Source organism: Populus nigra, chromosome 3 (assembly GCF_951802175.1).
Source record: "Populus nigra chromosome 3, ddPopNigr1.1, whole genome shotgun sequence".
Lineage (NCBI taxonomy): Eukaryota > Viridiplantae > Streptophyta > Magnoliopsida > Malpighiales > Salicaceae > Populus > Populus nigra.
The window spans coordinates 25,289,176-25,301,293 of record NC_084854.1 but is presented as its reverse complement, the minus strand read 5'-3'; the positions used below and the strand labels follow the sequence as shown (position 1 = coordinate 25,301,293).

The window sequence follows — 12,118 nt, the reverse complement described above, 5'->3', positions numbered from 1 at the left end:
AAAATCACCATTATGTTGATTTTCACTACCAATTTATAAACAATTTTCACTACCAATTTATAAACAAGTAATTGACATATTGAAATCTTTTGAGAACTCTAAGTTAATAGGATTAAGATGAATAAAGCATTGATATGATGGTTGATATTGTATAAAATCTAGTTATAAATTGAAAGATTTAATTTAAATTGATTAGAGTTAATTAATTTTTTTTAAAAAATTAAAGTAATATTATTTTAATTTTTGTTTAAAAATCAAATATTTTTAACCGATGAACCAGGTGAAATTGGTTTTTTAAGGACACCTGACTTAGGTTAGGGGTCGACTAGGGTTAGCCTGCTGAATAGTAGGGCAAGCCCAAAGTGGAATATTTCTCAAACTTTATGGGTCAAAATGAACTCTATGCTACACTATAAGGGCCACAATTTTCAATTTGGTTCACTTTACAAAACCCCAACAGGCCCAAACGCTTTTTCCTTGCAAAATCCAGCAATTTCTTTTCCGTGTTTCCTTTTTGAGAGGCATCGTTACTATTACCTTCCTCTTACAAGCCGAAAAAATTCCATAAAGAGGAGAGTCTCTGTTTCTTCGTCAACAAATCTTCAATTCTCTCACGACAGCTAACGCCGCAACCACCTCCGGCGACGGCGGATTGTCATTCGTTGAGTTGGGTTTGTTTGTGGGCTTAATTGGTGACAGCAGTCAGCAAGCGAGAAAAAAAAACAAGAGAGAAGAAGAAGGATGGCAATAGCAGCTCCTGGGCAGCTGAATTTAAACGAATCACCATCATGGGGATCTAGAAGTGTTGATTGTTTTGAAAAATTAGAACAAATTGGTGAAGGCACTTATGGGTCAGTCAGTCAGTTTTCACTGATTTCTCTGTCTCTGTGTTTCTTAAGCTTTCCTGTTGATTTTTTAGCTTTTTTTTATGATTAATTATGGGTTTTTTTCCTTACTAATTTCTGTCAAGGAAAGATCAAAACTTGCTTACAATTGGGTTTTTATTTATTTATTTATTTATTGTATGTAGGCAAGTGTATATGGCAAGAGAAATAAAGACAGGTGAAATTGTTGCTTTGAAGAAAATAAGAATGGACAATGAGAGAGAAGGGGTAACTTTCTGTTTTTTTTGTTTCACACTCTTGTTTATGTTACTTTGTTTTTGTTTTAAATGTGTTTGGTTGCTAAAATAAAGGTTGTGTTCTTGTGTAGTTTCCTATAACAGCAATAAGGGAGATCAAGATTTTAAAGAAATTACATCATGAGAATGTGATTAACTTGAAAGAGATTGTGACGTCTCCAGGTTGAAAGTTGAAATATTCTTATTCAATTGTGCTTGCCATGCTTTCGTATTTATAATATAGGTATTTTTACGTGTTTGATAACTGAAATGCTCGTGATTGTTTTTTCCAGGTCCAGAGAGGGATGAGCAGGGGAGACCAGGCAAGTTCTCTACTTTGCTTCTGTAAATTTAGCCTTTCAAAATTTGAATTGATCTCTGTTTAAGATATCCACGCTGATGCATGCATGCCCGCGTGCACGCTCACGTGCGTGTTTTGATTGTATTTGGTTATAAAAGGGATTTTTTTTAATGGTTGTCATATTTGGAGGTAATTGATTTATGACCACAGTGTTATGTGCGATTGCAGATGGTAACAAGTATAAAGGTGGGATCTACATGGTTTTTGAATACATGGATCATGATTTGACTGGTCTCGCTGATCGTCCTGGGATGAGATTTTCAGTTCCCCAAATTAAGGTATTATTAGAAGTAGAAATGAAGGAATCTCTTTATTTCTAATCACTGAGCATATGATACTTGACATTGTTCCCACGGCTCCTGGTTTATCCTCTTCTACACGGTTCTCACTTCTTTTTCTTGAAGTGCTACATGAGGCAACTTTTGACGGGGCTTCACTATTGTCATGTGAATCAAGTGCTTCATCGTGATATAAAAGGTTATTAAGAAATAAAGTATTTTACCATTAGATCTTGTTTTCCATCTCATGGAGCATTGGTTAGCTGAACTGCATCATTGCTGCAGGTTCTAATCTGCTCATAGACAATGAGGGTAATTTGAAGCTGGCAGATTTTGGGCTTGCTCGGTCATTCTCAAATGATCACAATGCAAATCTTACAAATCGTGTTATTACTTTATGGTACAGGTGATAATTGCAGCCCCCTAAACGGAGAGCTTTGGTTTTATTAGACATACTTCATTTTTACTCTAAGACCATGAACTGTGGCTTTCCACCTAGCAAGGGGAGAATGATAAAAGATAATTTGAATGAGAACCAGTTATTTTCATTTTGCGCAGACCCCCAGAGCTGCTGCTTGGAACAACAAAGTATGGTCCAGCTGTTGATATGTGGTCTGTTGGTTGTATTTTTGCTGAACTTCTCCATGGGAAACCAATTTTCCCTGGAAAAGATGAAGTAAGTAACCTTGCCATCATTAATTGTTTTTGTTCCTCTGTTTATGAAGGACTTCCTATCCTCCATGTGTTGTATACATGTAGCTTCTTCCTTTTAATAGCTATTGGAAAAAAGGAGAGGGGGGTATACTGGCTATAATTTCTGTGGACTTAACAGGTTAATCGAATGATTATATGCTGACCCATTGCAATATGGACATACTCACAACTTTCTGGAGCCACCTTTGGTTTGAATTCTTAACATGTCTGTCCTTGAGATCAAAGTCATTCAAGAGTTTCCTGCCATCATTTATTGGGATTTCCATAACTTATTGGGTTTCCTCAAAAGAATAGAAATTAAGTTTGCTTTGGCAGTTCTCTAATTTGGAACTTCTTTGATGAACCCCATCAAGATGATGAATAATCTAATGAAATGATGGGCTTCTGATTGCTATTTAGTTGATGATCATATCAAAAAATTTGCATGCTTGAAAATTTCATGAGTATTTCTCTGTCATTGTTGCAGCCAGAACAACTAAATAAGATTTTTGAGCTATGTGGAGCCCCTGATGAGTTTAATTGGCCTGGAGTTTCCAAGATTCCTTGGTACAACAATCTCAAGCCAACAAGGCCAATGAAGAGGCGTCTAAGAGAGGTTTTCAGACAGTAAGCACAAACTTATATTTGTAGATGCTACAATGTTTTCTCATTATGACATAAATTTGGGCTTTGATAACTACTGTCCCCTAACCTTTTCTCTGTTTTTTTGGTGTTGTGTTTTTCTGTTATAGTTTTGACCGTAATGCTTTGGAGTTATTGGAGAGAATGCTGACTCTTGATCCCTCTGAGGTATCCATTTTTGTTTACTTGTCATAACTCGAGTCTGATTATGTCAATTTTTTTGTGAATTAATTGGTTTGATAATGTGAATCAGTTTGGATGTATTTCTTCTTAGAAGTTACACCATGAGCAGTGTGCAATGGATTGAGATTCCCCAATGTTAGTACAGAAGCATAATTTACTTTTTTAAACCTTTTTCCAAAATAGCCTGCTGGATCAAGTTAAGCAAACATTTTTTTTTAAGATCTTAGCTTCACCCAACTAAGAAACCCATATGTAGAATACTGAGCAGATAAAAACTGTGAGATTCCCTGAGTATCATCAACTGGCCCCAAACCTTTTTATCTCTGCCAAGAGATTGTTGTGATGTCATACTCTAACGTCTTGAGTTTTACCCCTTAAAACCAGAAGTAAGGTACACATTTGGCAGAACAAATCAATTTAGTTTTTTGAATTAGTTAAGCTTGTGAATTTAGTTTCTTGGACTTGCATTCCATGTATTCAACTTGCTGCACTTGCATTTTATGTCTTTATTAAGTGTTGCTTTGCAACTTATTAACTGTCTCCTTAGGACACCCTGGGGGTTAGAACTTGAAACCTTCAACCTAGAGTAATCAGGCACAGTTCTTAATTAACTTGCTGGTGGGTTTCTTAATGAATACCATAATTAACTTGCTAATACTGGGAGAAGAATTTGCTACACCCCGATAGCTCACACATCCTACTTGGAGGGACCCTTCTCAGACTCGATACGAAGCAAACAATTATTAACTTGAAATTCTTAACATCCATGTCCTTGAACCTCAAAAAAACCTAATCATAATTTGGGCAAACTAGCCCCTAGAATCTTCTGTTCTTGTTTAAAATCAATTGTTCATTTGCAGCATATAAAATTTTTTCCTTGATCCATAACTTATCCTTAGTCTATGCTGTCCTGTATTGTTTATACTTGCCTTTTATGCTTGTTATGACAGAGAATATCTGCCAAGGATGCACTTGATGCTGAGTATTTCTGGACTGATCCATTACCTTGCAACCCCAAAAGGTTTGTTCATACTTCTGTAACCTTTCGATCTAATTCCTTGAGATCTCTATTCCTTGGTTTATATATCCTTGACATGTTTTCATTTGGTGATTCAGTTTGCCAAAATATGAAGCATCACATGAGTTTCAGACTAAGAAAAAACGTCAGCAACAAAGGCAGCATGAAGAAAATGCTAAGCGTCAGAAACTGCAGCACCAGCAGCAGCATGGTCGACTTCCCCCCACTCAACAGTCTGGGCAGGCACATCCACAAATGCGTTCAGGCCCTAATCAGCCCTTGCATGGTTCTCAGCCCCCAGTTGCTGCAGGGCCTAGCCACCATTATGGGAAGCCTCGAGGACCTGCTGGCGGACCAGGCAGATACCCCCCAAGTGGAACAAGTGGGGGATACAACCACCCTAATCGTGGTGGTCAAGGTAGTGGTGGTTATGGTAGTGGGCCATATCCTCCACAGGGGCGAGCTCCACCATATGGCTCAAGTAGTATGCCTGGTGCACCTCCACATGGGAGTGGAGGGGGTAGTGGCTATGGAGTTGGTGGTCCAAATTATCCTCAAGGTGGTCCACCTTATGGTGGTTCTGGTGCTGGTCGTGGTTCGAACATGATGGGTGGAAACCGCAACCAACAATATGGTTGGCAGCAGTAAACAGTTTGAGTAATTGATGTACCATGAGACCTCATGAAACAAAACTTTAAATGATAAAAAGATTATCCGAGTGGTTGATGATTGGACATCATCTTCTATGCTTCAGAGCTCATCAGAATGGATCACCGGAAGAGCCTCCCTTTAAGCATTTGTACAACCCAGAGTTCTCCGAGTGTATCACCATACTTTAATAAATTAGAGACATCTGAGTTGAAGGTGCTTTGATTTAATGAACTGTGTATCTTCATTAAAGAAAGAAAAATAAAGTACTCTGAGCCATTTCTGTGATTTATGCTCAGGTTTGTGCACAGCGGGCTTGTACATTTGTGAGTCAAACTATTGCAATGTTAAATAAGAAGTGTGGATGCTTGTCGAACAGCATGTATTGATGTTTTTTGTAGTTTGTAATTGTCTGACTGCAAAAATACCTCAAGGATATATAAATCTATGGCTTTCAAAGTTTCAAACCAACCCTTGTCAAATACAGTGGTGAAGAACCAAAACAATGAGGATTATTTTAAGCATATATAACATCAAGGGCTGGATACCAGCCACACAAGTACAACTCTGTTTACAAATCCTGATCTGGAAAGAGGTATTTACAAAATCCCCTGGGATGTATTTGAAGCATCTCCTGTACAGAATAAGGGCCAATAGAAGATCTATGGATCTTTCAATGATGAAAAAAATGTGAGATTCACTAAAGTCTGGAGATATATTATAGTTGAAGACAAGTCTTCGAATCCCATGCTCTCGTACTTGGTTCTCCAATCATGCAAGAAAATTTTCTGGTTTCATTAGTAGAAATCAAAGAATATGGTCGGTCCTCTTGGCTATCAAGCCTCATCCTCCTCCTCATCTCTATGTGCTCTGGCTTTCTTGATAGATTCCATGGCATCCTCAAATGATTTCTGCATGCAAATTCAAACAGTTTTTGATATATTTCAACAGCTATACATATTTGGATATATACAAAAGGTCTCATGGCTTCTTTGGCTCTTTTATCAACTATATATGTAACAGATTCTTTTCTCTGTTTCAATAGAGACCAGACCACAGAAATACATTACAATCGAAAACTTTGCTGTCTCGCACAAAACATGAAAATTGGTATGCTTCCAGTCTTTCTGTCATACCACAAAAAAGCCAATCTCACTAATATATTTAACTTACGGCATGCATATTGAGAACAGCATTTTGAAGCTTTGATGCACTAGGCCCCTGCCCGGGTAGGGTTTCCAAACTCCAGTTACATGTGATTTGCTATAGGAGCATGACAAATTACATTATTTTGGAAGCATTGGTTCAAATCAACAGGTAGATTGTTTATAACTAAGGCCATTTAATTCCACATTTTGATGGGAAACCGTTGTCATAACCGCTAGATAAATCCTAGCAACAGCCTGTTAAAAGCAGTTAGTACAAGGAATACCTTGTCATAAAGGAAAACCGAAGCTACTATATGAAAGGCAATGGAGAAAGTAACAAGAAATCGATGGGATCAGCCTTGAATTCTCTACATGATCAATCAATAACAGCAACTGAAAACACACCAATATGATTAACACCATAACAAGAAGCAATAGCATACCCCTGAATTGTGCATATTCCACAGTGATTCCTTTCCCATATCCACCACCACGGACCCACCAAGTAAGGCACTGCAAAATAGATTAAAAAAAATACCACCTTAATCTCTACATAAAAATGCAGAAACAGACTGATCAAACAAGTACAAATGCATCATAATTGACCACGTACAAGATATAAAACCCTAGCATGCCCTAAACTCAAACTTTCTAGTCCAGATTTTACTTCCAACCCAGTTCGATAAGCATCACTGCCAATCAAAAGATCCCAACTTTGAACCAAAAAAACAATAACAAGCACAGAAAATAATATAAGAAAAAACCCACGAAAAAAAACTCAAAAAACAAAGAAAAATCACTCCAGAAATACAGAAACAACATCAAAACAAACATACCAGCCTAAAGCTGCATTGAGAAGAAACGCACGAGTGGTCATGAACTTGATCAAATTCTCCAATTTTGAGCTCCACCCAGAATTTCTATACCTATAAAACCTCGAATCATAATCATTATTATCATAATTATGATAATATCCATAGCCCCCACGATTATAATAACTTTTATTACTATAATAATTCCTTCCCGTGTGATTATTAGAAGAAGAATAAGAGGACCGAAAGTTGTAATCAGCACGTTTTTTATCGTTTCTAAGAATTTCGTAAGCTTCAGAGACTTGTTTGAATTTGAGGGTGGCTTTCTCTCTTACAGGATTTGATGATCGTGCGTGTTTGTCTGGGTGGAGTTCTAACGCTAATCTTCGATATGCTTCTTTTATTTCTTCTTTTGTCGCGGTTCTGTTTATACCTAAGACCTTGTAGTAATCCATGCTTGAATTTGTTTCTGGATTTTTTTGAGGTTGTCGGTGTATTTGAGAATTAAAGAAGAGGAGAGAAAGAGATTGTTGCAGACAGTCGTGGCATTTTTGTGTCCTCTTCTTCGGCAAGATCTTCTGTTCTCGTGGGAGTTAGTTTCTGTTTTTGACGTAGTTGTAATTTAGTCCTTATAGTCTTATAAATTATAAGTTGATCCCTTAATGATTATTGATTTAACAACCCTTTATTTATTTTTTTTAGTTTAATGTTGGTGTCCAGGTTAGCTTGCGCGCACCTCGACTAATCTTACGGGCCCTGAAGTTAATGACCATGTAAGCCTCCAGTGACCATCATATGAGCAATCACAAGGCTCGAATCTAAAACCATAGAGGGAGTAAATCTCTTGATTCTAAACCCTTACCACTAGACCATCACCTAAATGGTTAACAACCTTTTATTTTGTTCAATGGTTAGGAACATATATCACTGAATTACCAGTCAATTCATGAATCACAAAGTCAAACTAGGTCAAGCATTTTTATTTTAAACCATGATGTTTCATTCTTTTTTTTATGATGATTCTATTAGATTTGAAGCATGTTTGGCTTGATCAATCCAAAAAAAAAAAACTTGAACTAATCAATTGGATTTGATCAAATCAATATTTTTATTGGTTAGAAAATAAAAACTTCATCTAAATTAAATTTAAGTCTGACACTTTTTGAGTCAATTCATTGAACTGTGCTGAGTTCATCAACTATAATCAAGAGATATATAAAATTTCAAATCTTAGACTAACCGAGTTTGGTCGATTTAATATTTTTATAGTTTAAATTGAAACTCAATTTAAATTAAATTTCAAATTATAAATTTTTTAGGTCAACCCTTTATGCTATGATAAACATAGTCGATCCCACCCGATAAATAAATAAATATACAAATAAAAATAAATGAATAAATGAAGAAAGTAACTTGCATCTAAATAATAAAGTTAAACTGATATGATAAGATAGAAAGGGATTCTAATTAAAAAAATCAATTTATATTAATAAATGAATTTTTTCATCTACACTGAATTAAGAAGATATGCTTAATCTCTATATACAAAAGCACTTACTAATGAAAATAATAACAAAACATCAAACAAAACACAAAGTTGGCTGTTTTATGTTCAAGTTTAATTGATAAATTAAAAAATCTCTCATTAATTTTAACTATTCTATATATTATTATAAACTCAATACCTAACTAGCCCGGGACTCTTAACTAGTTTAGAACGAAGAAAAAAAAGATTAAGATATTAATCCAATTTAGTCCAGTAAAAAACCCAATTAAACTCAATTCTTGATTTATTGATTTATTTTTATCAAAATGATATTATTTTGATTTTATTTATATAAAAAAAAGAAGAAAATCAACCTGGATGGATCTTCTTCTTCTTGATCCTTATCCGGGTCAATCCCGGATCACTTTTTCATAAGTATGTTTGTAAAAGCTCAAATACTTCACATTTAAGTGTGATTTAATTAGAGCAAGGTGATGAAGACACTTTACATAATACTACAATATGCATGGACATTGTCATCACTGAAAAGATGGACTGTATCATCAGGGACGGTGCAGTAAGCTTGGTCTGGGAAGTATCCATGAACACTTTCATTGAACCCATGTCTGTAATAATTATACGATGTCGTGTACGTAGTTTCATCCAAGTATTGGGATGCATATGGATAATATTCACTGTCATATGGAAATGGCCAAAACTCTGCTCTTCTTCCTGTTCTTCTCACTACCTTCAGGACCTTTCTCTGGTCGACATACCCTTTTACAGTCACCTTTTGCTTATCCATTTCTATTTCCAAGCTATCAACACCTGCATGATGCAAAGTTAAAAAAAAAAAAACGAAGAAGAAGAAGAAGAAGAAGAAGAAGAACAATGGCAATTTATATTCTCTTTTAAGTACTCAATATATATATATATTCTTAGCATGCTTTGCTTTGATTTTGATCAAAACCAAATCGAAATCGCTAGATCATTGCTATTAAAATTAACCCGGCCTGTTAAATCAAACCGAGACCTGATCGATCCAAAGACACAAGCCGAGCTAAGTTTGAAAAAGAAACTGATGGGAATCGACCAGATTAAACCGAGTGAACTAATAGTAAAGCTAAGCTGGTGTCATTTTGGGAGGCCAAGCCAAGAGAGTTAAAAACTTAGTTGGGCTCCATGCTTCCTTATACTTTGTTGTGTAAGAAAAAAAAAATACAAAAACCGAATGAAACTAAGATGCAAAACTGCAAAGACTAAACAAGATAAATTCTAAAAAAAGCTACAAACACTTGCCATCAATTTTCGAGATTGCTCTTCGTATTCTCTTTTCACATCCTTCACAATTCATATGTACCAAGAGCTCCACAGTCTATCAAACGAGTGGAAATGACGGAAAACATCTAGTAAGTAGAAGCATGGATACCATACATGAGAGCAATGGCAGAGTAAATCTTGACGAGACTAGAGCACTTACAGACAAGGCGTTGGATAATTTTGACCTCCCAAATCGCCATTGAAACATGACGGGAGTGCGTTTGAAGCTCTACAGAAGAAGCTAAGAATGTTTCTCCTTCTCTACATATGTTAGCATTTATCACTTCTCTTCTCCTGGGAAGCCACTTGGTTTTGTGTAGGCAGATGGCATTCTTCAACCGTAGATGGCTTGTGTCATGATCACAAGTGGGCAGATAATTTCTTTTTATTTGAGTTATTTCTCTCAAAGCTTTGAGCCTTTAACTGCTTTAAAGTTTAAAGAATATGTATTCGTACGGGATTACAGATAGCATTAGATTTGTGTCAGGCATAGATCAAATTCTATGGCTGTTATTAACCATGCATGGGTGGAGAGAATTTCATTGCTTCGTACCATAGAATGGCTGCAATTCTAATCATAATTCTGGAAATTAACTTGAAAAATAATGGAGTCCATCGAGTTATTAGATCAAGCCGAGTCATTTTATTTTTAAAAAATTCTTTAAATCTAAACCAACTTAATTTAGTTGAGTCAGTCAAATCACTAAAAATCTAGTTAGATCAATTGAACTTTATAGAATCGATATCTTTTATAATTTAATTTAAAAATCAACTCAAGTTATGCTTTAAATAACAGGTTTTCGATCAACCTTTCAGACCGGACGGGAAGATATCATGCCAAAACGAACAAGAATGTTAAGAGGATCTAACTCAAGACACTAATCGTTACTTTCTTCTCACAATAACATCTAGTCGAAGAACAGGATGTCTGGTGATAATATTTTTTTTTTTCTGGTGCAGAGCCAGAATCAGCCTAATTTGCCAAAGATCTGGTGCATTTCCAACCTAACAATTTCCATCTCTTTTGAGTACGAAATTCCTATCCCATTGGGAAATCTAATAGAACTGAATTTATTTGTGTTTGGAGGAGAAGAATACTGAAATGGGCCAACGTGTTGAAATTGCTGTCCATCAGAATATGTTCTCTGCCGGATTCTTCTTTCCAGCAAAAATCCTTGCTTTAACACACAACTTCAGAACAGAGAATTGGAAAATATATGCAATCGTAGCAAATTCTCTAGACTTGCTTTAAATTACCCCACAGAGAACTTACCCATCATTTCCATGTTTCAATAACAAATGGAGACAAGCAAGCATTTATTAATAATTATTTATGCCCAACTGCATGCATCGATCAAGTTGTCTTATTAAAAAAAAGAGATAATCATTAAGAAAATTCAAGTTAACGGATATTCGTAGATAATGTTTTATTTATACGTATATATTATGTTTTGAAAGTAAAATAACTCATTATAAAATTATTTTTGAAAACATTTATTTTATATCCGTGTTTATATTTCTTCGACTAAATATATTTTTGTATATGTTCATTCTGTCATATCACAGTAACCAAATTTAATCTTAATAAATAGGCAATCTCAGACAAATATTTTTTTTAATTATTAATCACAATTTACCATAAAAACTACAATATTAGTGAATGCAATAAAGACACTTGCTAGTTTTTAAATTTTTAATTAATATTTTTTATATTTTTTATTGTTTTAATGTATTGTTGTTAAAAATAAAAAAAAATATTATTTTAATATATTTTTAAGCGAAAAATATTTTAAAAAGTAAACTATACCACAATCCCTATCAGACTAAAAGACTGTTTGGTATTATGATAGCTTTTATTTTTTTTCCGATCACAAAGAAGAAACTGTTTAGTCAGTCAAATAACTTTTACCTTTTGCACCGAGTCTATAAATAATTGTGTTTTAAACCTTATTTCTATAGAAGCTAAAATATCCAACTTTTCATTAATAAACACTTGCATTTTTATCTATTTTGCATGCAAAAATTCGTTTCATAATAGTTTTAAACAAAAATAATTTTTTAAAATTTATTTTTTTTAATCCACAAAAATACACCCAAGACTTGAGTTAGCTTTGATTGATTTTGACATTTCTCTGCTTACACATGTTATGGTGATGGACCAGGCAAGTTGTAGAGGTGCAATTTCAAGAAGAGAATAATAGCAAAGTGAAGCATTTTGCAACTCTATCCTGGAGATACCAATTGCTGCTGGGGCAAGCATTTCGCAACCTCATAGGAATATGGTGCGCCTACACCCATCTCTCCAAGCATATGCCTTGATGTTGCATAGCTTTCACACCAGAAAGAATTCTTGCCTGAAGTATACCCTAAATTCGGTATAAATCAGAATAATAATCCATTTTCATTTTA

General features: G+C 34.9%; 3 protein-coding genes across 3 annotated transcripts; 1 reads left to right on the top strand and 2 right to left on the bottom strand.

Annotated features, from left to right (window-relative positions):
- The first annotated feature begins 484 nt into the window (after positions 1-484).
- LOC133689551 (cyclin-dependent kinase C-2-like) lies at positions 485-5,324 on the top strand. Its single transcript, XM_062109446.1, has 12 exons — positions 485-851; positions 1,031-1,112; positions 1,213-1,303; positions 1,414-1,443; positions 1,650-1,759; positions 1,886-1,958; positions 2,045-2,165; positions 2,318-2,435; positions 2,940-3,079; positions 3,205-3,262; positions 4,228-4,298; positions 4,394-5,324. Exons 1-12 carry the CDS (start codon positions 742-744, stop codon positions 4,941-4,943), a joined length of 1,554 nt encoding a protein of 517 aa, XP_061965430.1. The 5' UTR covers positions 485-741; the 3' UTR covers positions 4,944-5,324.
- A 109-nt stretch (positions 5,325-5,433) lies between these two features.
- On the bottom strand, positions 5,434-7,491 carry LOC133689552 (chaperone protein dnaJ 72). The gene is made up of 3 exons (XM_062109448.1): positions 6,928-7,491; positions 6,535-6,604; positions 5,434-5,854 (listed from the first exon to the last, which is right to left on the bottom strand). Exons 1-3 carry the CDS (start codon positions 7,356-7,358, stop codon positions 5,780-5,782), a joined length of 576 nt encoding a protein of 191 aa, XP_061965432.1. The 5' UTR covers positions 7,359-7,491; the 3' UTR covers positions 5,434-5,779.
- A 1,338-nt stretch (positions 7,492-8,829) lies between these two features.
- On the bottom strand, positions 8,830-10,148 carry LOC133690322 (heavy metal-associated isoprenylated plant protein 45). Its single transcript, XM_062110571.1, has 3 exons — positions 9,870-10,148; positions 9,689-9,764; positions 8,830-9,217 (listed from the first exon to the last, which is right to left on the bottom strand). Exons 1-3 carry the CDS (start codon positions 9,915-9,917, stop codon positions 8,895-8,897), a joined length of 447 nt encoding a protein of 148 aa, XP_061966555.1. The 5' UTR covers positions 9,918-10,148; the 3' UTR covers positions 8,830-8,894.
- Positions 10,149-12,118: the final 1,970 nt, after the last annotated feature.